The 27,514-nt window shown below is 37.9% G+C and overlaps 1 protein-coding gene across 4 annotated transcripts in view; it reads left to right on the forward strand.

The window, feature by feature from the left end:
* Nucleotides 1-8,290: 8,290 nt before the first annotated feature.
* HOOK1 (hook microtubule tethering protein 1) overlaps nucleotides 8,291-27,514 on the forward strand; it is a 72,584-nt gene continuing 53,360 nt past the window's right edge. For 3 of the 4 annotated variants that reach the window (XM_070405231.1, XM_070405230.1, XM_070405232.1), the window contains exons 1-5: nucleotides 8,291-8,414; nucleotides 13,024-13,109; nucleotides 18,594-18,666; nucleotides 22,248-22,298; nucleotides 23,458-23,590. In XM_070405231.1, the coding sequence (XP_070261332.1) occupies nucleotides 8,352-8,414; nucleotides 13,024-13,109; nucleotides 18,594-18,666; nucleotides 22,248-22,298; nucleotides 23,458-23,590 (406 nt within the window). In that variant the 5' untranslated portion in view covers nucleotides 8,291-8,351. Of the gene's footprint in view, nucleotides 8,415-9,613; nucleotides 9,810-13,023; nucleotides 13,110-18,593; nucleotides 18,667-22,247; nucleotides 22,299-23,457; nucleotides 23,591-27,514 lie in introns of those variants that run through there. The other variant, XM_070405233.1, reaches the window with a different exon arrangement.

The following is a 27,514-nucleotide window of genomic DNA, read 5'->3' on the forward strand; positions in this document are numbered from 1 at the left end:
ACACAACAATCCAAAACCTCTGGGACACAATGAAAGCAGTCCTGAGAGGGAAGTTTATAGCTCTACAGGCCTATCTCAAAAAACAAGAAAAAATGGTAGTTAATCATCTAACTCTACAACTCAAAGAATTAGAAAGAGAGCAACAAGAAAACCCCAGAGTGAGCAGAAGGAAGGAGATAATAAAGATTAGAGCAGAAATCAATGACATAGAGACCAAAAAAACAATACAGAAAATCAATGAAACCAAGAGCTGGTTCTTTGAAAGGATAAACAAGATTGACAAACCCCTCGCCAGGCTCACCAAGAAGCAAAGAGAAAGGTCCCAAATAAACCAAATCAGAAATGATAGAGGCGAAATAACAACAGACCCCACAGAAATACAAATGATTGTTAAACAATACTACGGGCAACTCTACTCCAACAAACTAGACAACCTGGAGGAAATGGACAAATTCCTAGAAAAATACAACATTCCAAAACTCAATCAGGAAGAATCTAAAAACCTCAATAGGCCAATAACTATGGAAGAAATTGAAGCAGTCATCAGAAAGCTTCCAGCAAACAAAAGCCCAGGGCCAGACGGCTTCACAGGGGAGTTCTACCAAACATTCAAGGAAGAACTAAAACCTACCCTCCTCAGACTACTACAAAAAATTCAAGAGGAAGGAACGCTTCCAAGCTCATTCTATGAAGCCAGCATCACCCTAATACCAAAACCAGATAAAGACATCACAATGAAAGAGAATTACAGGCCAATATCCCTCATGAACATAGATGCCAAAATCCTCAACAAAATCTTAGCAAATCGGATCCAGCAGTACATCAGAAGGATCATACACCATGACCAAGTAGGATTTATCCCAGAGATGCAAGGATGGTACAACATCCGTAAATCAATAAATGTGATACATCACATAAACAAATTGAAAGAAAAAAACCACATGGTCATATCAATTGATGCAGAAAAAGCATTCGACAAAATCCAACACCCATTTTTGATAAAAACTCTCAGAAAGGTGGGAATAGAAGGATCATACCTCAACATAATAAAAGCCATATATGACAGGCCCACAGCCAACATCATACTCAATGGTCAAAAACTAATACCATTTCCCCTAAGAACAGGAACAAGACAGGGATGCCCACTCTCACCACTCCTGTTCAACATAGTACTGGAAGTATTAGCCATTGCAATTAGGCAAGAAGAAGAAACAAAAGGCATCCAAATTGGAAAAGAGGAAGTAAAACTGTCCTTATTTGCAGATGACATGATATTATACATACAAAACCCTAGAGACTCCATCAAAAAGCTACTAGACTTAATACATGAATTTGGCAATGTAGCAGGATACAAAATTAACCCCAAGAAATCTGAGGCATTTCTATACACCAAGAGTGAACTTTCAGAAAGAGAGATTAGAAAAACAATCCCATTTACCATCGCACCAAAAAAATTAAGATACCTAGGAATAAACTTAACTAAAGAGGTTAAAGACCTCTACTCAGAAAACTACAGGACGTTGAAAAAAGAGATAGAGGAAGACATAAACAGATGGAAGAACATACCATGTTCTTGGATTGGTAGAATCAACATCATTAAAATGTCCATACTACCCAAAGCAATCTATAAATTCAACGCACTTCCCATTAAAATACCAGTGGCCTTCTTCAAAGATCTAGAACGAACTCTCCAAAAATTCATCTGGAATAAAAAAAGACCCCGAATAGCTGCAGCGATCCTGAGAAAGAACAAAGTAGGTGGGATCTCAATGCCAGATATCAAACTGTATTACAAAGCCACTGTTCTCAAAACTGCCTGGTACTGGCACAAGAACAGACATATAGACCAGTGGAATAGAATAGAGAGTCCAGAAATTAGCCCGAACCAATATGCTCAATTAATTTTTGACAAAGGAGGCATGAACATACAATGGAGCCAAGATAGTCTCTTCAATAAATGGTGTTGGGAAAATTGGACAGATATATGCAAGAAAATGAAACTAGACCACCAACTTATACCATACACCAGAATAAACTCAAAATGGATAAAGGACTTAAATGTACGACAGGAAACCATAAAAATTCTAGAAGAATACAAAGGCAACAAAATCTCAGACTTATGCCAAAACAATTTCTTCACTGATACAGCTCCTAGGGCAGTTGAAACTAAAGAGAAACTGAACAAATGGGACTACATCAAAATAAAAAGCTTCTGCACAGCAAAAGAAACCATCAACAAAACAACAAGAAAACCCACCTCTTGGGAAAACATATTTGCCAACGTCATATCTGATAAGGGCTTAATCTCCAAAATTTATAGGGAACTCATACAACTTAACAAAAAGAAGATAAACAATCCAATCAAAAAATGGGCAAAGGATCTAAATAGACACCTTTCAAAAGAGGACATTCAGAAAGCCAAGAGACATATGAAAACATGCTCAAAGTCACTAATCATCCGAGAGATGCAAATCAAAACAACAATGAGGTACCATCTCACACCTGTCAGAATGGCCATCATCAACAAATCAACAAACGACAAGTGCTGGAGAGGATGTGGAGAAAAAGGAACACTTGTGCACTGCTGGTGGGAATGCAGACTGGTGCAGCCACTATGGAAGGCAGTATGGAGGTTCCTCAAAAAATTGGAAATGGAACTCCCATTTGACCCTGTGATCCCACTACTAGGAATATATCCCAAGAAACCAGAAACACCTATCAGAAAGGATATATGTAACCAGATGTTCATAGCAGCACAATTCACCATAGCTAAGATCTGGAAACAGCCTAAGTGCCCATCAGTAGATGAATGGATTAGAAAACTGTGGTACATCTACACGATGGAATACTATGCTGCTGTTAAAAAGAAGGAACTCCTACCATTTGCAACATCATGGATGGAACTGGAGAGCATTATGCTAAGTGAAACAAGCCAGTCAATGAAGGAAAAATACCACATGATCTCACTCATTCATGGATAATAAAGACCATTACAAACTTTTGAACAATAATAGATACAGAGGCAGAGCTGCCTCAAACTGATTGTCAAACTGCAGTGGGAAGGCCAGAGAGAGCTGGGGGGCAGGAGGGAGGGGAGTAAGAGATCAACCGAAGGACTTGTATGCATGCATATAAGCATAACTAATGGACATAAGACACTGGGGGGTAAGGGAGGGTAGGGGTTTGTCAAGGGCGGGGGGGAAAAAAGGACACTTATGTAATACCCTTTGTAATACTTTAAGCGAAAAATAAAAAAAAAATTAAAAAAAAAAAGAATTTAAATTTAGGCACAAGCTAAAAAAAAAAAAAAAATAATAATAATAATCACCATGAATAACCACTACTAATATTTTAACATATTTTTTCAGGCCGTGTTTTAAATCAGTACAAACAGACACACACACACACACCAAGACATTTACACAGTGTATATAATAGCTAAAATGTATTAAGCAACTATTATGTGCTAAGATTTCTATTTAACATTTTATTTCCACAGCAATCCTATGAAAAGATGTGGATAGAATTATTTTTGTCTGCAGGCATCCATCTCCCCACCCTCCATCTACATGGGGCAACTGCCCTGTGATTTCACCTTAGGTCTACAGTCCTGGTGGGGAGGCCAGTTTAGGTGTTCTATCCCCCTTTGGCAAAGGGTTGGACACATATCTCATGATAAACCAATAAGATGCTTTCCCTGGGACTTGAATCTTGAGTAGAACATCACAGAAAGCTTTAGCAACCATCTTATTCTATTCACCCAGGTAGTGTTGTCCTTACAAGACTTCCCCTAGTTTTGCTACTAAGCCTGAGGAGCTGCTCTGGGACCAGCCCTTCCTCATGATGGGTTCCTTAGATTTTCATCTGAATCTATGATCTTTCCCATATTCTTACAATAACATTGTTGTTGTCGTCTATAATAATAAAAGCATAATATGCTAATTAGACCAGACATCCTTCTGGAGGTCCTTCCTTCCAGACAAAACCATAGCAGGCCGGGCTAAGGCAGAGGCAGCAGAGGTCCCTGGCCAAGGCTGCAGCAGGCAGGAGCCGGGGCCAAGGTTCTTGCATGAATTTCGTGCATCAGGTCTCTAGTTTTTAAATAAAGTTACCTGATTTGATTTATTCCACACGCTACCAAAAAATCCCTAAACAATATAAAAATGCACAGAAATATACAAGCATTATTCTAGTTTACAGAGACTGAAACTGAAGCTTAATGGAATTAAGTTGATACCTCTTTTTACTTGGCAGGATCACCCAGGCAAATAAGAAGGGGTATCAAGTTTCTGTAATACTAAAGTTTGTGCTTAATTTTAACCACTCTCTTCTCAACCTTTCTGTATATATAACTCAGATGTACGTGTATCTTTTTTGAATTAATATATTTGTATTAATTTCAGAGAGGGTGATGGAGAGGTAGAAACATCAATAATGAGAGAGAATTACTGATCAGTTGCCTCCTGCACCCCCCTACTGGGGATTGAACCTGCAACCCAGGCATGTGCCTTGACTGGGAATTGAACCTTGACCTCCGGGTTCACAGGTGGAAGCTCAACCACTGAGCAACATCAGCCAGGCAGTGTGTGTGTGTGTTTTTATATGTATTTTTCAACAGTTAAAATTGGAACATATTCACAATTTCAAGCATTTTTCAGCCTTTAGTTTTTTGTCTGATAATAAAATTACTTTAGAAAATGACAAGATTACTGTAAAGTACAAAGACGGTAAAACCCATTATTCCAACACCTAGCTATCATTATACGACTATTAACATTTTGGTTTATTTCCTTTAGTCTGTCTCTTTCTCTCTTGCTGTGTGTATATACACACACATGCATAACAAATATAAATATATATATAGGCAAAAGTAGGTTTATAGTTGTTCATATGGGAAAATATATAATACAAGAATAAACAATAATACAAGAATAAACAATAATATAAGAATAAACTGTTTTGTGTACTCACAACTGTAAACCTACTTTTGCATATATATATATATATAGAGAGAGAGAGAGAGATCCATACTGTATGTACAGATTTGTATCATCCCATTTTTTTTCTTTGAACATTATATTGTAAGCATTTTCCTGAGTAATTAAACTTCTTTCAAAATATTTTAATAGCTACAATATATTTCAATGTATGGATATATCATAATGTATTTAATCACTCTTTCATACGTTCAATGGTTGTTTCCTTTTTTGCTTTAATAAATAGCACTGCAATCAACAAATTTGTAGGCATCTGCTTATTTTCTTAGAATAGATTCTGGAAGGGAAATTATTGGCTTAAAAGCCTTGAACATTATAAAGACTCTTGAGATCAACCGAAGGACTTGTATGCACCCATATAACCATAACTAATGGACATAAGACACTGGGGGGTAAGGGAGGGCAGGGGCTTGTCAAGGGCGGGGGGGAAAAAGGACACTTATGTAATACCCTTTGTAATACTTTAAGCGAAAAATAAAAAAATAAAAAAATAAAAATAAAGACTCTTGATATATATTGTCACAATTTTTTCAGAGAAAGTGTGCCAATTTACAATCCTACAATGAATGTTTAAAAGTTAGTTTCATTCAACTTTCCAAATTTGAATGAAAACTTTTAGAAATGAATGCTAATAGTTTGAAAATGATAGCCTACATTGTATTAGGCATTCCTTTTAATGTCTTTTTTTCTGATTATAAAGTAATGTAAACTACTTGCAGAAAGATTGACAAGTATAAAAGATTATAGAAAATAATGATACCATCTATATATAAAAATGACATAGTAGTATGACAAGCATGCGTCTTCTTTTTGTGCACATATTAAATACATAATATTTATAATGTTGAAATCTTGGCTCATACTTTCATGCCTAAATTTTTAATTTACTGTTATATATCATGAATATTTTATGAATATCAAATATTCTCCAAACCATTATTTTTATTAATTGCTAAATAGTCTATCTTATAAACTTTCTATAATGTAGTTAACCTTTCTTGCTCATTGGACATGTAGTGATAAATATATACAGAATATCAACACATATCATTGTTCAATAACCTTTGACTGCATTTTTGATGATTTCAATAGATTTTATGATAGGAAGTGGAATTATGGAACCATGGGTTTAAGTAGTATGTATATTTTAAAGCTTCTTGATATTGATAAAAATTAGGAAAATTTCTCTAAAATGCTTGTTCCAGCTGTGTATGAAAGTGCACTTCACTCTTATTGGCATTTTTTTCCTATTTCAGTGGTTCATATTTTACATTTATCTAACTTTTCCATATTTGTTTGAATGTTTGTATTTCTTCTTTGAATTCACTGATCATGTCCTTGGCATATTTTCCCATTAGATTTAGGATCATGAAGAGCATTGAGCATCCTTCCCTGAGAAACTATTCTCTGGACAGAGCCCAGGATAACTCAATTACTACCAGAAGTTCAATCACCTGTAGCTCTTAGTGATGCATTCTCATATACTTCTCAGCATAAGATTGTAGTAACGCATGTTTGCAAAGAAGTTTTAATTCATAAAACTCTTCCACATCCATTACATTTTTTCTCACCTGTGAGGTAGGCAGGGTAGGCTAGTGTCATTAGAATTATTTTGGGAATGTGAGATTAGGTTCTAGAAAAAGACAGCTGTCAACAGTCAGTGGGGAGTAAAGACCACCAGGTCTTCAGTTCCTACATCCTTTACTTTTCATTGTCTTATTGCCAATGTTGCTAGGGACCAGAGATAAAATGACTCCACACAGGGTAAGAAAGTTCTAGAATAATGTTAAGGGACTTGATAGCAAATGCATGCTATCAAGAATGAGACTTGATTTTCATGTAGGGGCTTTTAATTGCAGTCATCCATCCGATTTAAACTTTCAATGTCTAAATATAAAGATGCAGTGATATAAATGAGCCAGCTGCATTTTTACAGAGTATGATTTGCTGAATTTATGAATGAGTGAAGTGATGGAAATCAACAGCATGAGTAAAAATATTCTAGCCCATTCCACCTGTGGTCAGCAAACTGCGGCTCTCGAGCCACATGCAGCTCTTTGGCCCCTTGAGTGTGGCTCTTCCTAAGCCTTAGGAGTACCCTAATTAAGTTAATAGCAATGTACCTACCTATATAGTTTAAGTTTAAAAAATTTGGCTCTCAAAAGAAATTTCAGTCGTTGTACTGTTGATATTTGGCTCTGTTGACTAATGAGTCTGCTGACCACCGGCCTAAGCCATACATCAGTACCTCAGGGGGTTCCAATTTGCACCACCCCTCCGCCAAGAGCATTTTCAGATCACAGGTTTCCAAACCACCACAGGAATATAGGACCGGCTGCACATTGATATCCGCCCTGCTTTTTGAAAACGATCACTTCATTTTCCTACCTCAAAAAATCTTCCCTTTTGCCTGCCCCATTTGAAATCAAACTGCACATGGTTTGTGACCTTTTGAGAGCTTTTCTGACTTAAGCAGCTTTATGGTGTATTTCCCCCCCAGGGGAAAAACACGTCGGTGCCACCTCTTCAAATTAAAATATCCTTTTCCAATGAACGCCTGGAGAAAAATCAGCTCTCTCTATCTCGACCTGCTTTTCTTCATGGGTAGGATCTAATTCTGAAGACATAATGGAAGCTGAGGGTGGGTCTCCACAGGTGAACTCAGGGGTGCTGCCCTACCGCGAGGAAGGAGGCGGAAAGATGCCCGAAACTGAACCCACAAACGCTTGTGGGGGAGTTGGAGGGCCCACAAACGCTTGTGGGGGAGTTGGAGGGCGCCCCCTCCCCGGGCCTCTGCTTCTCTGCGGCCCCGCCGCGCACGCGCGCTCCACCGCACCTTCCCGGCACCTGCCAGGTCACAAACCCCTTCCCACCCGCGCGGGTCCGCAGCGGAGGCGCAGTCTTGTCTCACGCTGATTGGTCAGAACCAAGGGAGCGTGTCCCTCCAGAGCAACCTACTGGCGCTCTGCCCGCCCCCTCCCGCCCCCCTCGGACTCCAACCTTCTTCGTGACTGGCGCGCGCCCAGGTCACTCAGCGCGGCGAGGAGAGGTGTGCGGAGGGAGGGAGGGTCGGGCGGAGGTAGGGAGAGGCCGGGAGGGAGCGATGGGTGGAGGGAGGCGGGGCTCAGGTGCGGCGCGGCGCTGCGGGCGCCAGACAGGGGAGGGGGCGGGGCCAGGGGGCGAGGAGGGGGTGACGCCGCGACGTCGGCAGCGCCAGCTTCGCGCGTGAGCGGCGCGGGCGTCGGGCCTGGCTGGCGAGCTTTCCCGGCGGGCGGGCGGGCGGGCAGGTCGTCTACGCCGGCTCCGGCGGGAGTGCGCGGAGGTGTCGGGTCAGCGGCGGGATCACCTGCGGCCATGGAGGAGACGCAGCCGCTTCCGCAGGCCGAGCTGCAGCTGTGCGACAGCCTCATCATCTGGGTGAGTACGAGGGGGCGACGGGGGTTCGAGGGGCCGCGGGAGGTGGGGGTTCCCCGTTTTCCCTGGGGAGCCTGAGGAGTAGCCAGGCCACCTGCACCGAGGACTCGCCCTCCGCACCTTCTGGCGCCCTTGGCCGCGAGAGTGCCACCTGCGGGCGGGCCGCGGGGCAGGTGTGTGTGTGTGTGTGTGTGTGTGTGTGTGTGTGTGTACGTGTACACGTTTGTACGTGGGGGCGGGGGAGGGGACGGGAACTCTGGGGGGCGGGACGGGGGAGGCCGGTCTTAAACCCCCAATCCCGCTCCTCCCTCACAGCTGTGGCGCCCAGCCCCTCTCCTCTTCCCCGGCCCGTTTCCTCCTGCCCCGCGACCAGGTGCTGGACTTGTGGGTCACAGCCCCGCTCACCGTCCATCTGCTGGCCTTCCATCTGCTGTACGGCCTTCTCACAGGCACCTTTGTGCCACTTGGGAGTCAGGCCCCCTCCGGAAACCTCCCTTCCACCCCAGCCGCCTAGCTCCGTGTGTACAGGGGGCCAGAGGTGGTTTTAGTTCCTGGATTAGTGCTAATCCGCGCCACCTGGGCATCCGATTTTGCAGAAGCCACTTAGAAGAGATGTTTACTACTATTTTGAGGGGAAAAAGATGTTGGGTTAGGGGCTCCTATTCTCTGTTTCTCGCTCCCCCCCCCCCCCTCACCCCATCCCACCTCTCCAACCATTTTCTTGAAAGGAAGAGTCTTGGCATTTTTGTTTGTACTTGAGCCATGCTTAGTATTTCTTTTTTTTTTTTAAAAAAAATATATTGTATTGAGTTTTTACAGAGAGGAAGGGAGAGGGATAGAGAGCTAGAAACATCGATGAGAGAGAAACATTAATCAGCTGCCTCTTGCATAGCCCCGACTGGGGATGTGGCCGCAACCAAGGTACATGCCCTTGGCCGGAATCGAACTTGGGACCCTTCAGTCCGCAGGCCGACGCTCTATCCACTGAGCCAAACCGGTCAGGGAAATGCTTAGTATTTCCGTTCATTTGTGTTGGGTTTGGACAGGGAGGATCCGTCCCCATTTATTCCCTTCCTCAAAATGATGGCTCACCTTTTGGAGGTGCTCGGCTGTCAGAGAGCTGGCAGGGATGTGGTTTCTTAAGTCGGTATTGGATGATCCACACGATGTTGTTATTGATGCCCATGCCCAAACCAGTTGTTGAGTTTTGTGTAAGGTACTGTGTGCAAAATGGAATGTAAGCGGACTGGATCAGGAGGCGGCAATTGGTTGATGACATTCCCAAGTGAACTCCTAATGCACATAATTCAAAAGAATGAGACATCAGGGAAGGTTTCTGGCGCTTTGTGAAGTGTATTGGAAATTACCATAATTTAAAGCAACTGGAGCACTTTGGAGGTAATTAGCTTGCTTTTAAGTGGAATGCAAGTGTCCAGGGCTTCTGAGTTAAAGCAATTAGCTAACTAACTGTTCATGTGTATTTTCACTTACAGTAAGTATTGGGGTTTGGGTACTGTATTTAAGACTGTCATCGACAGGGCAACCTTACTTTTAATGATGTGTTTTGTTAAAACAAGTGACTGACTAAAGAGTGTATCCTAATCTGTTGCATTGTTGCACTAAACATCGACTAGCGTAGTAAATGCAGTCTTTATGATGTCATTGACTTAAATATGAAGTGGTGGAGAAGTGTAGGGTTTTCTTGAATTGTATTGCAATATTTTTAAGTATTAGGCGACTATGTCCATTCTTTTAACCAGTATTTATTGAGTCCCTACTTTGTATAAGGCACTGAAGAAGACCAATATCAAGAAAAATTAAAGAACTTTCTATTTTGACTGGAGTGGTTGGCAGAGCTGTGTATTTTTACAATGGAAGGCAACATTTCTTAAAAACTGTACAAACAAAGCAACTGATGAGGAATCATAGATGGCAGAGTGTAATTGGTCGTTTGCTTCTCCAGTTCTCTCTCAGGCTGCTGAAACACTGTGGAGAAAATGGAATTACTGTGCAGACTATTACCTCTACAAATGCCACTGCAGCCAAATCCACTTGTACCCATAACACTGCCCAGCTTTATGATTAAGAATAGTCACACATTTCTCTTTGAAAACCTTTATCAGTACCCTATTTGAGCCCCAAACATTTCTCCCTCTCAGGAAAATGACCTCCTCATCTTTGGCTCTGGCTCTGCATCCCATCCTTTCCACCTCTTCTAAAACTTTGCTCTTTCTTATCCCCTTTCTGTATTTACTACTTCTTCCTCTCTCCATGGGCTCCTTCTTCTCCACATGCAAACTTGCTCCAATCTTCTCTATCTCAACAGGAGAGAACAAAGAGCCACCACTTCCTGTATTGCCCCTTCCCTTTATGGTCACATGTCTTGAGTTTTTTAAACTTCTTGAACTTTCATCGACGCCTCAACGCACTGTCCTTAAGCTTGTTTTCTCTAAGGCCTCCACTTCCTTACTCAATTTCATCAACCATTTTGTGCATACTACAATACTCTCTTCCATTTTCTAAAACATACTAAAGATGTCACTCTCTTCATCACCCAGAGCAGTGTTTCCACAGAACTGATGTGCATAAGAATCACTTGGGGATTTTCTGATTTAATATGTTTAGAGCTTGTGATACCTATTGTTCTTAGACCCCACACATCCAGAAACCTTGAGTCATAGCGAGTGTGCTAACAGCTATTGAGTTTATACCATGTGCCAGGCACTAATCTAAGTACAGTGTTTACCAGTTCATTTAATTCTCACAACCATCTTGTGAAGTAGAAGCTGTTCTTACTGTTTTTCATTATATCGATGACACCATTAAGGATAAGGCCAAACTTTTTGTCATGGCTCTTCAGAGGCCTGACCCATGACTGTCCTCACCTCTTCCCCGTCCCTCTTTGCACTAGAATTCCAGTAATTCTGAACTGCATGTTGCCTGAAAATACCATCTCTTTTCCTATACTTGTGCTTTTATTATGTCCCTATTTCCTGAAGTTTTCCTTCCCCTGACCCTTTCTTTACTCAAGACTTTCAGTCTAGGAACCATCTCTAAATAGTCTTTCTTAAATACAAGACCTAATTAGATTAGTTGACTGGTATATTTCAGAACACTTTGTGCATACTACTATCACTGGACTACAGATCACATTTGCTAGAAATGATTTTTGTGTTTTTTTCCTCTCCTTATCTCTTGATTGAGGCTACTTTAGGGTAGAAACCTGATAATTTTCCTTGGTAAATCTGTCCTGTACTACAGTGCCCCACATAGAGTAGAAGCTCAGTAAAGTATCTTTGTGTACTTTGAAAGTAACTGTGGCTAGAGTTAGTCTATGTCATTCTTCCATGTTGCATTAGGATAAGGGAGACAGATTTATAGAATATCAAAATATACACAACCACTAAAGGTGAATTATGGTGAGAGAAAATTTTATTGGATTAATGTAAGTGGTAAACTAAAGGAGATGAAAATATGTGAGAAAAAAGAATCAATCATAGTATATTGAGTTAAAGATCATTATGAGTTGAGATTAGATTTCTAGAAAGTAGATGATCCATTTTTACTCTGTTATAATTTGCTTTTTAAAAATCCTCACTGGAGGGCATGCTTATTGATTCTAGAGAGAGTGGATATGAGAGAGAAAGCGAGAGAGAGAGAGAGAGAGAGAGAGATAAGAGGTGAGAAAGAACATTGGTTGCCTTCCGTACATGCCCCAACCTGGGGTTGAATCCACAAACTAGGTGTATGTCCTGACCAGGAATTGAATCAGCAACGTAACAGCCTTTTAGTATACTGGAAGACTCTCCAACCAGCTGAGCCACACTGGCCAGGACTAATATGCTTTTAAAAAATTTTTCTATCTTGTGTTTGCTTTTTAGAAAATGATGCCACCATTTTACTTCCCTTTTTAATATGTACATGAATGTTTAACAAATAGAGCTTTGAAAAGTTGTAATATCTAAAGCCAAATTAGATAGAACCTGACATGGTAGGTGGGCTTTGGTCTGTTCATGCCCTAAGGCTAATTTTGGATAGCAGGCAGAAGTCCTGCCTTATTTTAGAGCTCATCAATAACCTAAGTAGTAGTTTTAGACTTGACATTTCTAGCCTTTGTTTTCCTACCAAATGATATGACTGAAATTTTCACTTCAAATGTTAGGTTATCTTGAAGTTCTTTTTCTGATGTTATTCTCCCCAAAATAGACAAAACACATAGTATATGTAGGAGTTCCATGCTTGGCTTTCAAAAAGTCAGAAGTACTTCATACATGACATCAGTATATTTGACTTAGGTATATTTTTATGATTTATGAAATGTTAAGTATTTTTATAAAAATATTACACAGTCACAGAAACTTATTAGTATAGTTTTACTTGTTTGGCAGGGTCTGAATTTAAACAAAACAGGTCAATTAGCTATTTTTCTCTCTAATTTTCATATATATATGTATATATATATATGTATATATATATATATATATATATATATATATATATATATATATGTGTGTGTGTGTGTGTGTGTGTGTTTGAGTGTTTGAGGGGAGGTTGGTAATGCTACCCTGTAGGTGTCAAGAGGCAGTAAGTCATTTGCTTTATGTCCTTTTAGCTGCAGACATTCAATACCCCTGCACCTTGTCAGGATGTAAAACAGCTGACTAATGGAGTTGCCATGGCACAAGTTCTTCATCAAATGTAAGTAGTGGTCCTGGTTCTTCCTGAAAGAATTGTAAACCCAATACCAAGGAAGAAAACTTAAACTTGTATTTTAAAGGCTATTGAAACTTTATTTACTGATGACACACATATAGTATCAAAGCATTCTTGCATCTACAAAACAAAAAGGTGTATCACCTGATTAATCTTTGTTAATAAAGATATGTCTTAATTTTAAATGGGCCATCAGGATTTCTGTTCCAGAGATGTTAATTTTAAACTTGTTCTGATCACTTTCACAACCTATAGTAACTGAAAGGAACAGGTTAAATTAATGGTATAATTCCTTAAAATGTTTCCTTTGGTTATACTCTTGTCATTTGAAGGTATCAATGCAAACAGAATACTGGATTTAGAAAAAATATTAATTTTTTAAACCTATATTTGAACTAAGAGTAAATGTATGAATCCACCAATAATGAAATGTTGTATAAATGAAATTTAAAGTTACAAATCCTAGGGAACCTAAACTAATAAAGCAGTTCTCTTTGGGTTAGGCCCATTTTATTTAAATACATAATATCAAAAGTTCTTAACCCCATTATTTCCTGATTTTTGCCAAACATTATATAAGAATTAGGGCCGAAACCGGTTTGGCTCAGTGGATAGAAGCGTCAGTCTGCGGACTGAAGGGTCCCGGGTTTGATTCCGGTCAAGGGCATGTACCTGGGTTGCAGGCACATCCCCAGTAGGAGATGTGCAGGAGGCGGCTGATCGATGTTTCTCTCTCCTCGATGTTTCTGACTCTCTATCTCTCTCCCTTCCTCTCTGTAAAAAATCAATAAAAAAATCTATTAAAAAAAAAAGAAGTAGTGTTATGACATCTACAATATGAGGTATGCACTTAGTAGAAAAATCATGGGCAATTCTGTAGTCATAATTTATTAATTAATAGTCATTGATTTTGTATAAGCTTACTTTCATGATAATGTATCTTCAATGAGACCAGAATCCTATCTCTGCTATCTTATTTTATAGTCGGAGATTTTCTATTGATTAGTTGCTATTATTTTATAAAGATTTGTTGTGATTGAAAACCCCCATAGAAGGGTTAGCAAAAATTCTTTACTACTCTTAGAAAAACAACTTAAAACAATATAAAAATTCTCATTCCTTGGAATATTCAAAATGGTCTAATTTAAATAGACACATAGTTAACTCAAGATTAACATTTTAAGAGATATGCTTAACATGTTAACTTTTTTGGGAGGCTGTCATTCTGAAATATTTCTTATTCCCTTGCTTTTTTAAAGATGTTTCTTAAATGTTTTGTTTATTCATACCCTGATTGGTTTCAAGTGATTTAATTAGCCAGAACCAAGCATTCTGAATATGATTCTTTCTTGATGATTTGGGGATGTCATCAGTATTTTTTTTGTCATAAGGATATACACCTGGCCTTTTTTTCATTACAGTATATTGTAGGTATTGGTGTAGATACAGCTACATTGTAGTTGGTATGGATGTAAGGCTGATGTGTGTTCACTCACTCCAGCAGTGCTAGCCGAAGGTACCATTTAAATATATCGTGGTGCTTTTAGTAGCTTTATACCAAACCACAATAGAAGAGACCCATTTTGACCATGATATGGTACAATGACTCTTTGATCTCCTATCCTCTAGAACTGTATCTCATGTTTAACAGAGGGTCAGCTTCCATATAATGAAATCTTAAAAATCAATGCCTAAAGTATATAACTTAGTTGTTGGAGTCATGGGGTTATTGCTAGGGTTCTATAGTTCCTTAATTATGTTTAGTTTGACTACATACTATGTATCTCTCTGTTTTAAATGTCTGTAGGAAAACTGTAACCACAACGATATTAGTTTTCTGAGGTTGCCATAACAAAATACCATCAGTTTGACCTGACTCTAAAGCCATTGCTCCGAGTCAGCTATAATCATTGAAATCTAGTATCTTGATCCCCTACTGATAGATGAATAAATGAAAGGCTAGGTGTACATGTCCAAATTACAGATCACAACTTGATGTGTTAAGCACAGAAGGCCTTTTGATTATTCAAGCAGAGGAGTATCAGTTCATTAAAGCAATATAATTGTGATATATATAGTAATCAGTAGGCATTAATTACTACCTGAGTTTAGTTGGTAAAATTGTCAGAAGACAAATACTATAGGTGGAGTTAAAATTATTGTGTACTGATTCTCACCTAGTTTTATTTGAAGACAGTTGGATCATAATTTGCTTTTTTAGTCTCATGTCCCTTTCTTACATGGTGCTCCTCGATTTTCACAGAAGTTCTGGGAAATATGAGAAAAGGAGCTAACTGCTGTGGCCGAGAGTATAATTAAGGCATGTAGATGTGGCAGTGCAAAAAGTGAAAAGAGGATAAATGTCCAGAGAGTTCTGAGGTTAGATATCAAGTTTAATAATGCCAAAGATTGACTGTCATTTTAATTGTTTGAGAAGAATGGATTTGTTTATAAGAAAGAAGCAGGAAATACTAGTTGTACTGGTTAATAATTCGGATTTTTTTCAATAGATGGAGTTACACATATGTTGATATATATGCAATTTGATATGTATTCTATTTTGTTGTATTGACAGCAAGCTTCAAAACTTCATATGTCAAATTTTCTGAAGGTGTTAACATCATAGATATTTTTACACTTAAAAATGTTGAATTTTGTGCCAAAAAAAGAACATTTGCGGAAAGTTTTCATTCATTACTTTATTTTGAAGAAAAGTGCTGCTGAATACTTCGGGAAGCTTATGGTGAACATGCTCCATCTCAACATACTTGTGAACGCTGGTTTAAATGCTTTAAAAGTGATGATTTAGATGTGAAAGACAGAATGTCCAGGTCAACCGAAAAAGTTTGAAGACCCACAATTACAAGCATTATTGGATGAAGATGGGTGTCAAACTCAAAAACAACTTGCAGAAAGATTAAACATTGCTCAGCAAACAATTTTCGATCGTTTGCAAGCAATGGGAAAGATTTTAAAAGAAAGAAAAATGGGTGCCACCTCAACTGAACGAAAGACAAGTGGAAAACCAAAAAGTCATCAGTAAAATGTTGCTTCAACGGCACAAAAGAAAGTCTTTTTTGCATAGAATTGTGACTGGCGATGAAAAGTGGATTTATTTTGAGAATCCCAAATGCACAGGATCATGGGTTGATCCAGGTCAACCATCACATCAACTGCAAGGCCAAATCGCTTCAGAAAAAAAAACAATGCTCTGCGTTTGGTGGGATCAGGAAGGCGTGGTGTATTATGAGCTTCTAAAACCAGGTGAAACCTTAATACTGATCGCTGCTGACAACAAATAATCAATTTGAACCACACTTTAATCGTGAAATGACCAAAATGTGCCAGAAGACATGGAAAATTAATTTTTGCTTCATTTTGCACCATCACACACTTCAAAACCAGTTAAAGACACATTAAAAGATCTTGCCTGGGAAGTGTTACCCACCTGCTGTATTCACCAAACCTTGCTCCTTCAGATTACCACTTGTTCCCATCGATGGCACATGCACTTTCTGAGCAGCACTTTAAAACATAGGAAGAAGTGGAAAATTGGGTCCCTGAATGGTTTGCCTCAAAACAAGAAAAGTTCTATTGGGACGGTATCCACAAATTAGCTGAAAGATGGGGGAAATGTGTAGCTAGTGATGGACATTACTTTGAATAAAGCACTTTTGATGTTTCTCTTGAAATTATCGTGTTTTCTTTGATTATAATATCTGCATTATTAACCGATACACCTAGTATATATTTATGGACATGTCAGCAAGTATTTCTCAGGGACTGAATATTTGTGCCCTTTCAAAATTCATATGCTGAAGACTTAACTGTGTAGGGCTTCATTGTGTATCTGTATTGGAGATAGGGCCTGTAAGGAAGTCATTAATGTTAATCAGATGGTAAGTTCGGGGGCCCTGATCTGCTAGGATTAGACTTCTTATAAAAAGAGACATCAGAGTGGTCACTCCCTGCAAACATACAAAGAAGAGATCATGTGAGCACACATAGCAAGATGGCAGCTGCCTACAAGCCAAGAGAACAGACTTCAGAATGAAACCTACCTTGCCAACATCTTAATCCCTTCCACTCTAAAAATCAGCAGAAAAAAATATCCTCCTCAGGTGAGGATTAACAAAAAAGAAAACAGTTAAAATTCAAAATAAAGGAATTTAAAGTGGTGAAGCCATTTTTGGTTACTCCTGTCAGAAGTGAGATCTTCTGTATTAGAACATCTGAGGCAAATAGTTTCTGAAAAGCTAATCACTGTGTTCTAATTTCAGCTTTGTATTTTAAATTCAAGGTACTGCCATGGAAAATAATACTTTGATTTCTTTCCTCACTTCAGTTGCTTATCTGTAAAGTCAAGATTTAGATGGGACCTTTAAGACCTCTTCTAGCACTATATTCTGATTTTGTTGTGTTGGCTTAACTCTTAAAGCATTTATCACATTCTCCTTTGAGTATAGTTATTTTTGCTTTCTATTTTTCCCTTTAATAATTATTTCTCTAAGAGTCAGAATAGTAAATTATTTATCTTCAAATTAACCTTGCTCAATACCTTACTCAGAGCAAGCATCCAAATATTTGTTTTAAATATAATATATTAATATAGTCCATTATTTATAGTTAAATGTCATTCTTCTAGATCAGTGGTTCTCAACCTTCCTAATGCTGTGACCCTTTAATACAGTTCCTCATGTTGTGGTGACCCCCAATTTCATTGTTACAAATTGAACATAAAGCATAGTGATTCATCACAAAAACAATATGTAATTATATATGTGTTTTCCAATGGTCTTAGGCGACCCCTGTGAAAGGGTCTTTCGACCCCCAAAGGGGTCGCGACCCACAGGTTGAGAACTGCTGTTCTAGACTTTATGTAACACATACTGATATAGCAGGTTTTTTTTGTGTTGACCTTTAATATCAATAGTACTTAGTTTAAAACTAAGTTTGTCCTTGTAGATTTCTCATTCTACTCAGTTACAGTGAAATTTATTTGGGGTTTTGCCAGATACTAATTTCACTTGGGACAAATTATTTAGGTTCTCTCATCCTCAGTTCTCTGAAGAGTAAGATTGAAAAAAAAATAGTTTGCCCAAGTTAATGTGACATTTATATGAAATAATATGGGAAAACATTAAGCACAGTGCTTGAGACATAGTAGACATGAAAAATTGTTTTTCTCTTTTTTTTTTCTCCTTTAGGATAGGGACTTTCACATCTTCCTACTTTCAGGGTACCTGTTGACATATTTAGTAAATGTTTCTTAAATTGAAGTTGTTAATGACTTAAGTAGTTTATTATGAGAAATTCTAAAATAAGTCATTAGGAATAACAAAAAATTTAGTGGATCTTCTAAATAATATGTACTATTCTTATTAAGGACAGGCTTTAAAATATGAAGTAACTTTTTCTGTTGACTAAATTTGGTATTTTACATGTTTAGCATTTGTATTTTTGTTTCAGTGATGCAGCTTGGTTCAATGAATCTTGGTTAAGCCGAATTAAAGAGGATATTGCCGACAACTGGAGGATAAAGGTATGCAGAATGAATTGAAGAATCCACTTGATCCAAGCATTGGTTCTAAAATTAGTACTAAGCTCAACTAAATTTTTTTTAAAAATTAATTTAAGGTTGCACTTATTGTATGCAGTTTGAGCTTTGACACATGTATGTTTCCTATATAACTATCATCATAGTTAGAGATAGGAAATTTTTATTAATCTAAAATATGTGCTTATGCTCCTTCCCAATTAATTCTTATTCTTACCTTGGCCCCAGTTGGCCACAGATCTGCTTTCTGTCCCTAAAGGTTTCATTTCTAGAGTTCCATATGAGTGGAATCAAACATTTTGTACTCTTTGTCTCTAGCATCTTTTACCCAGTATAATGTTTCTGAGACTCATCCGTGTTGACTGTATTAACAGTAGATTTGCTAAGTGTTATTTCGTTACATTACTATACCACATTCACTTATTGATGGATTTTTGAATTGTTTTTTTTTCCTCTTTCTTTCCTGATATTGTAATTTATGTGTTTTGTATTTTTGTCTTGATAAGTCTGGTTCAATCAATCTTTTTGAATTTTATTGTTGTTGTTTTTTCCAAAGAACTAGTTTATTTTTTGTTTTATTGATTTTTCTCTTTAATCTTTTTTTTAAATTTCCTTTCTTCTACTTACATATTCACTTCTTTTTCTTGCTTCTTAAGGTGGAAGCTTATATCATCAGTTTTGGACCTTTGTCCTCTTCCCCCCCCGCTTATGAAGCATTGCCTTAGCCACATCCCACACATTTTGACATACAGTGTTCTTATTTTCAATCACTTCAAAATATTTGGTAATTTTCCTTGTGATTTTTCCTTTGATCCATGGGTTAATTAGAAGTAATATTTTAAATTCTAAAAAATTAGAATTTTTAAGTAACTTTTAAAAAATTTCTTAATTGCTAATTTAATTCCATTTTGATATTAAGAAATTCCTTTAAATTTACTGGACTGATTTTATAGCCTAATATCTGATCTGTCTTTGGCGAATATTCCATATATACTTGAAAACAACATGTATTCTGCAGTTCTACAATTTATGTCGTTTATTGATAATACTGTTTGTATCTTTTATATCTTTATTGATTTCTTGTCTAATTATTTTATCAAGGTAGAAGGACTCCTTTAATTTCTAATGATGATTGTGGATTTGTCAATTTTTCCTTTAAATTCTGTTAATTTCTAAATCTCATAATTTAATCTCTATTATTAGGTTTATATACATTAATTTTATGTCCTAAAATATGAATGAATATACTTATCATTATGAAATATCTTTCTTTATCCCTTATAACATTCCTTGTTCTGAAGTATAATTTGTCTGGTACTAATGTAGCAACTTCATTTTTATGGTTATGTTTTGCTTTAGTGTTTTTTTTCCCTCTTCTTTTAATCTCTTAAGTTTTTATATTAGAAGTGTTTCATGGAGACACCTAATTGTTGGGTCTTGCTTTTTTATCCAGTGAACAACTCTTTATTTGGTTCTTTAAAAAACAACAACAAACTTTCCATTTCTTATATTCCTGGTTTTTTTGTTTGTTTGTTTTTATTTTTTAAATTTTATTGTTTAAAGTATTACAAATAGTAGTACATATGTCTCCTTATATCCCTGTTTTTATTGAAATCCTTGAACATTTTTAAACTAGCAGTTATAACATTATCTTCTAATTCTTTCATTTCTCATTTCTGGGCCTATTTCATTGACTTGAGTTTTGTCCTCGTTATAGTACACATTTTCTTGCTTTTTCACATGTGTAGTAATTTTTTATTGGATGCTAGGTAGTTTGAGCATTATTGTTTAGTGTTGAGGTTTTTTTGTATTTTATAGTGTGTTGGACTTTGTTCTTGCAGGCAGTTAAGATACTTGTGAATGAGTTTGATCCTTTTTCTTAAAAAAATAATTCTTTATTGTTGAAAGAATTACATATGTCCCCCTTACCCCCCATTGACCCCCTCCAGCCCGCTCCCGCCCCAGGCATTCAGCACCCTATTGTCTGTGTCCATGAGTTATGCATATATGCATACATGGTCTTTGGTTGATTACCTCCCTGCCCGCCCCCCCCCCATCCCCCTGCCTTCCCTCTGAGATTCCACACTCTGTTCCATGCTTCAAGTCTCTGAATCCACTTGTTCATCAGTTTATTTTGTTCATTTGATTCTACATATGAGTGCGATCGTGTGATACTTGTCTTTCTCTGACTGACTTATTTCACTTAGCATGATACTCTCCAGGTCCCTCCATGCTGTCTCAAGGATAAGAGATTCTTCATTTTTACTGCTGCATAGTATTCCATGCTATTAATGTACCACAGCTTTTTTATCCACTCATCTAATGATGGGCACTTGGGCTGTTTCCAGATCTTAGCTATTGTAAATTATGTTGCTATGAACATAGGGGTGCATACATTCTTTCTAATTGGTGCTTCAAGTTTCTTTGGATATATTCCTAGAAGTGGGATCACTAGGTCATCTTTTAAAGATTTTGGGATGTGGAAAGCAGATTCTCTCGTTAGGGCTGGGGAACCATTTTTCTTCCAAGGGCCATTTGGATATTTATAACATAATTCTCAGGCCATACAAAATTATCAGCTTAAAAATTAGCCTGCTATATTTGGTCAAACATTTAATTAAATCACTTCTAATGCCTTGGCAGGGCCAGACCAAATGATTCTGCAAGCCAGACATTCTCCACTGCTGTTCTAGGGCTAGGTTAGACCTACTACTAAGTTGTGATCTTTGGGAGTTATTAGTGAATGCTTGTCTATACAGCATAGTCTCTTCACCCTGGCTGGTGGGAATTTCTTCAGTTTCTGGCTTGTATAATCATTGAGAATTATTCAGATTATAGTCCCCAGGATTGTTCTTTCCTTGGAAATTATTTTTGTTAAATCTCACTGAGTTTTACCCATGCACATGCAAATTAATATTCAGTCATAGCATCAAAGGAACCATTAATGCAGATTTCTGGAGTTCTTTTTCTCTATAGCTCTCAATTTTTCATTTGTCTGTCCTGCAAATTCTGCATACTGTGATCTTCATGAACATCTGATGTCTCTCTCTTCAACTAACAAGAACATCAGGCCCTATGCTATGGTGTGAAAATTGCCTCTAGAAAGAAATCTTGGATAGTGCATGTGTCTTTTTTTGTTTGTTTTCCTTATCTCAGAAATTAGAGTTCTATATTACTTGTTGGCTACAGCTTGAAAACAATTGACCCTTGTATTTTCTCCTGTTTTCTAGTTGTTTGTGTCAGGAAAATTAAGTCTAGACCTGTTACTCGCTCATGACTGAGCATGGACGTGCTCAATCTTTAAAGTTGGTACTTGACTTCATTCTATCTCATTTTAAATAGAATCACCCTGGTTAAACTTTGTAGGCATGCAGACATTATTTTCTTTCACTCAAACTGATTAACACTTCAATGTTTAAAATTATCATGTACTTAATATTTGTAGAACTCTAACATATAGTATATTTGTTATTTTTATCAGGGGGCAGTTTCTGTTGTCTTTCACCTTGGCATACATTTTCTTTCATTATTAAATTTTGAAATTTGTTATTTTTTCCCCCCATTAGGCTAGTAATTTAAAGAAGGTACTTCAAGGAATTATGAGTTATTACAGCGAGGTATGAGAAACATCTGACTTGTTTTACTACAAAATGCTATGTGATAATTATATGACACTGAAAAATGACTTGGCTTTTCATTTATAACGTATTACTGGAAAATAATTTATAATGAATATATATCTTTTGCCATTTTTAGAACATTCAAATTATGTGAACATAAACAAGCTTAAACTTAATATATTGATTTGGGAAATAATGTTGCTTCTATATTGATACTGTTTAAATTGATTATATTTTGAAATAGAATTGCCTCCAAATGATTTGATTTTATGCAATGCTGTAAAGTAGACCTTATAATGAAATTGCAATTATTTCATATTTAAAACATTGCTTTGATAGCTATTTCCAATGCAAACAATAGCACACATATACTATGAAATTATGCTTGTGCAATTGAATTGGGGGGAAATGCAAAGTAAAAGTAGTATTAAACACATTAGCTAGTACATTATTTAAGTATTTTTTTCTTACTTAGCATCATAAGTTCACTGCTAAGATTATTTGATATAACAAGGTTTATTGCTTAATGTTTGGAAATGGCAGCAATTGCCATTACAAAATTATGTTTCTATTTTTTAAAGTTGTCCCAGTTTAGCTTGTTATTTCTCCCAAATAATTTTAAGACTGAAATTTTTCAATTTATTTATGCCTAAAACTCATTTTGAAGCTTTTTCTAATGCCACAAAAGCTCTTAATTAGCTGAAAAAGAAAGATCAGGTCAGGAAAGATTAACTCATTAGATTTGTTATTTATGTGTGATGGTTTATTATGTGATTCTCTTAACTGATTATATATCAAAATATCATGAATATTCTTTGTCATAACATAAATCTTTTTTTTTTTTTTTAATGAAAAGGCCTAAGTATTGTCAAGATAGATCAGGCCAGGGGCTTCTTAAACAATCCCTTTTTTATAGTGAGATGAAAGGATATTTTGTATAAAAGCATTTTAGTTGCTTTTGGTTTGTTACTTAAAATTTTGGAAGGTGGCTTGAACTTTACTAACTGGCTTTAGTCAGTATTTTGGGTGTATCATTTGTTAATTTATCTGAGTCATTTTAGGAACCTATTTATAATTTTTCTAGTAATAATTAAATGTAGTAACTTTTTGTAGCCTACATAAATGAATGATTTAATTTATTGTTTCAATACCACAGTTTTTGGGGCAACAGATTTCTGAAGAACTTATTCCTGATTTAAACCGAATAACTGAAAGTTCAGATTCTGTGGAGCTTGGGAGGTTACTGCAGCTTATTTTAGGTTGTGCGGTCAACTGTGAAAAGAAGCAAGGTAAGTGAATTTCTGTCATTTGAGAATATGTACTTTCTATAAACAACCTCCATTTCTATAGAAAATAGCACTAAAATGTCCCGTTACTGGTTGACAGCACCCTGAGATGTAAGCCAGAAGATAGGAATTCTAGCACAGCTCTGCCACTAAAAAGTTACCAATCTTGAGTATCATAATTATACCTGGATTCTGAGATTCATATTCAGTGGCTATATGTAATGTATTTTAATTTAATTAGTTTAATATGTTCATTGCTTAAGACTTAGTGGATAATCAGTAAATATTGTACTTATTCATTTGATACAGTATCTCTTTCACTTGTAAGATATCGAACCTTAGGTTGATTTAGAATCTGTACTAATAAAAGTGTAATATACTAATTAGACCGGACAGCCAAATGACCTTCCAGACGTCATTTTGGACGACCTTGTGGACAAAGCTGCGGTGGTGGAGGCTGAGGCAGAGATGGTTAGGGGCGATCAGGCCAGCAGGGGAGCAGTGGGAGGCGATCAGGCTGACAGGGGAGCAGTTAGGGGGTGATCAGACCAGCAGGGGAGCAGTTAGGGAGTGATCAGGCTGGCAGGGGAGCAGTTTGGATGCCATCAGGCCGGCAGGGGAACAGTTTGGGGCATCAGGCAGGCAGAGGCAGTTAGGGTCGATCAGGCAGAGGCGGTTAGGGGTGATCAGGCAGGCATGCAGAGTGGTTAGGGGCGATCAGACAGGCAGGCAGAGTGGTTAGGGGCAATCAGTCAGGCAGGCAGGTAAGCGGTTAGAAGCCAGCAGTCCTGGATTGTGAGAGGGATGCCTAGCAGTCGGATTGGAGAGGGTGCAGGCTGGGCTGAGGGACCCCCTGCCCCCATGCATGAATTTTGTGCACCAGGCCTCTTGTTTTATAAATAAGTATGCAGGTGTTAAATTATAATTCAGGCTTCTTTAGATGATATTCTGCTCTTCAGAAGAATGCCTGTCCAGTGAATCCTCCTAATAACTAGTCTAATAATATAAATGGCATTGGTGTATTATATTGATAAAAACAAACACAGTGATCCATGTTCTACTGAGTAGAAGAAAAGCATTTTGGTTGAATATAATGAATAAAATGATGAACTGAACAAACCAGGATCTACTTGGCTGAAGGGCTTGCATTGATCTAAGTGGTAAGATTTTTGATGCTGGTGTTTTTTGCATGAGTTGGCCAAACTTGGCTTTAGTACATTACCTTTAAAACAAAATGTTGGATAATTAAGTTGTAGAATATTTTTAAAATATGTTTTTATTGATTTTTATAGAGGAATAGATAGAAACATCGATGAGAGAGAAACATCGATCAGCTGCCTCCTGCACACCCCCTACTGGGGATTGAGCTCACAACCCCCGGCATGTACCCTGACTGGGAACCCAACTGGTGACCTCCTGATTCATGGGTTAATGCTCAACCACTGAGCCATATCAGGTGGGCTAAGTTTGTAAAGTATTTTAAGCCAGGACCTTAGAAAACACATACCATGTTATCTAATGAAAGAAGAGAGCATATGAGATAGGATAAGTTCAATAAAACAAATTCAGGGAGGAGAAAAATAAAAAAAAACCTGACATTAATCCTATATAATAAAAGGCTAATATGCAAATTGACCAAATGGCAGAATGACCTGTTGCTGTGATGCACACTGACCACCAGGGGGCAAACACTCAATGCAGGAGCTGCCCCCCAGGTGGTCAGTGCACTACCACAGGGAGAGCGCCGCTCAGCCAGAAGCCAGGCTCAGGGCTGGTGAGTGCAGCGGTGGTGGTGGGAGCCTCTCCTGCTTCTGTGACAGCACTAACTATGTCTGGAGTGGGCCTAAACCATTAGTTGGACATCCCCTGAGGGCTCCTGCACTGCGAGAAGGTACAGGCCGGGCTGAGGGACTCCCCTGAGTGCACGAATCTTGTGCCCCAGGCCTCTAGTTATAGTAGGTCCTCAGGTTATGTTGGAGATCCATTACTATGACACGATGAAACATGATTTTCGCCATAAGTTGGAACCCACCTACATAAGCACCTACATCACTCAGCTGGAGCACATACACAGTAGTAACGAAGTGAAACAGTAAAAAAAAATTAAAAGATAACAGTTCCTGACCTTTACTTGTGGTAAATAAATAATAAAAAACATAAAGCACATATGTACATATGTCAAAATGACAGAACTTTTTTTTTTTGATAAATAAATGGGAGATGGCGACGTAACCACGAAACAAAGTACGTCGGACGATGTAACCCGAGGACTGCCTGTATCAATAAAAAGGGATTGAGTATCTGGAAATCATTACCTAGCTATTTTGTTTAGGGCACATCACTTCCCTAGAGGCTTTTATTTCTAACATAATGTCAAAGGTCTACCTATTGGAATGTAAGGAATGTAAAGTTAAAACTTCAGTAAGTGTTTAAAAATGGACAAATCAAAGCTCATTTTTAGCATTTTTCTGTTGTGATCTTTTGAATTTTTTCTTTAATCCTTTGTTTCTATTTCAATTACTGGGTGTATATAACATCTGTCAAATAGTGGGCATTGGCACCAATTTAATGCCAATAGGAACCCTCAATTTGGGTGCTGTGAAGAAGGAAACTATATACAGTGCAAAACAGCTCAACTGTGATACAGCACAACTATGAAAACAGCAGGGCTGTGAGGCAGACTTGGGGTCAGGCTCCTCTCCAGCTAGACACCTCTGCTCTGCTCCTCCATGGTCTGCCTTGGGTTGAGCTGGTCTGCTCTGCTGTGCTTTGGTCTTTTGGTCTGTTCTTCTCTGGCCCATTCAGCTCAGCCAGGGAGACACAGTCTTCAGTTTTTGGTGGAAAGGGAAAGTGTTCTCTCAGAGCTAGAGGGGAGCTGGCTTATATGGGAAGGAGTGCCCACCCCTGCTCCCTGATTGTTCAGTCCTCATGCAAATGAGGAATCTAAATCCTCACAGTTTGGTCCAAAAGGCACTGTTTGATTGATTAGAATAGAGCCACTCTAGTTGGTTGGAACTTCACATCTCTGATTGGATGGAGAAAGCCTCAGGAACTCCTTTATAAGTTGGCTCATATGGAAGAAACACAGTGCAGGCAAGCAGTTAAGTGCAGGTTCTCCCTGAAGTGCAGTTTGCATGTGAGGTTCCTGTATAGAAATGGCTGATAATCTGTTTTATTTATTCTTAATTGATTATAGAGAGGAAGAAAGGGAGATAGAGAGAGAGAAAGATAGAAACATCAATGATGAGAATCATCGATCAGCTGCCTCTTATTGCATGCCCCCCTACTGGTGATTGAGCCTGGAACCCGGGCAATGTGCCCTGACCAGGAATCAAACCGTGACCTCCAGGTTCACAGGTCTATGCTGAAACACTGAGCTACGCTAGACGAGCTGGGCTCTGGTTTTTTAAAATTTGAGCCCAGTTAGCCACCAAGAGCCCTTCTTAGTAGGTATCTTCTTTCTCAGGGTTCACACATTGTTTTTGCTTAATTTTAGCATGTTTGTCAGTTTTAATACTCTTTTATTAAAGAAACAACTTTGGCTTTGATTCTGTTCTATTTGTACTGGTAAATATTCGTTCTTCTATCTTGTTTCTTTCACTTGAATAAATCAGTTCTGTTTGAAGCTATGATTGGCATGTTAAGCTAGAGTTTCCCCTTACATTATAATTTTGTTGCTTCCTACAAATTTTAATGTAATATGTGGTATTTTCATAATTCTAAGCATTACTTAGCAATTTTGTCCTTATATTTTTAAAAGGAAATTCAATTCTTAGATAAATAAATAAAAGCTTAGAAAGTAGTAAATATAAGGAGATAGCTTAATTTTCATTATTAAAAAATCAGGACTAGCCCTAGCTGGTTTGGCTCACTGGATAGAGCGTCGGCCTAGGGACTGAGGGGTCCCAGGTTCGATTCCGGTCAAGG

The sequence above is a fragment of the Myotis yumanensis genome, unplaced genomic scaffold (assembly GCF_028538775.1).
Source record: "Myotis yumanensis isolate MYYU_CA2020_CCGP unplaced genomic scaffold, mMyoYum1.0.hap1 SCAF_2, whole genome shotgun sequence".
NCBI lineage: Eukaryota > Metazoa > Chordata > Mammalia > Chiroptera > Vespertilionidae > Myotis > Myotis yumanensis.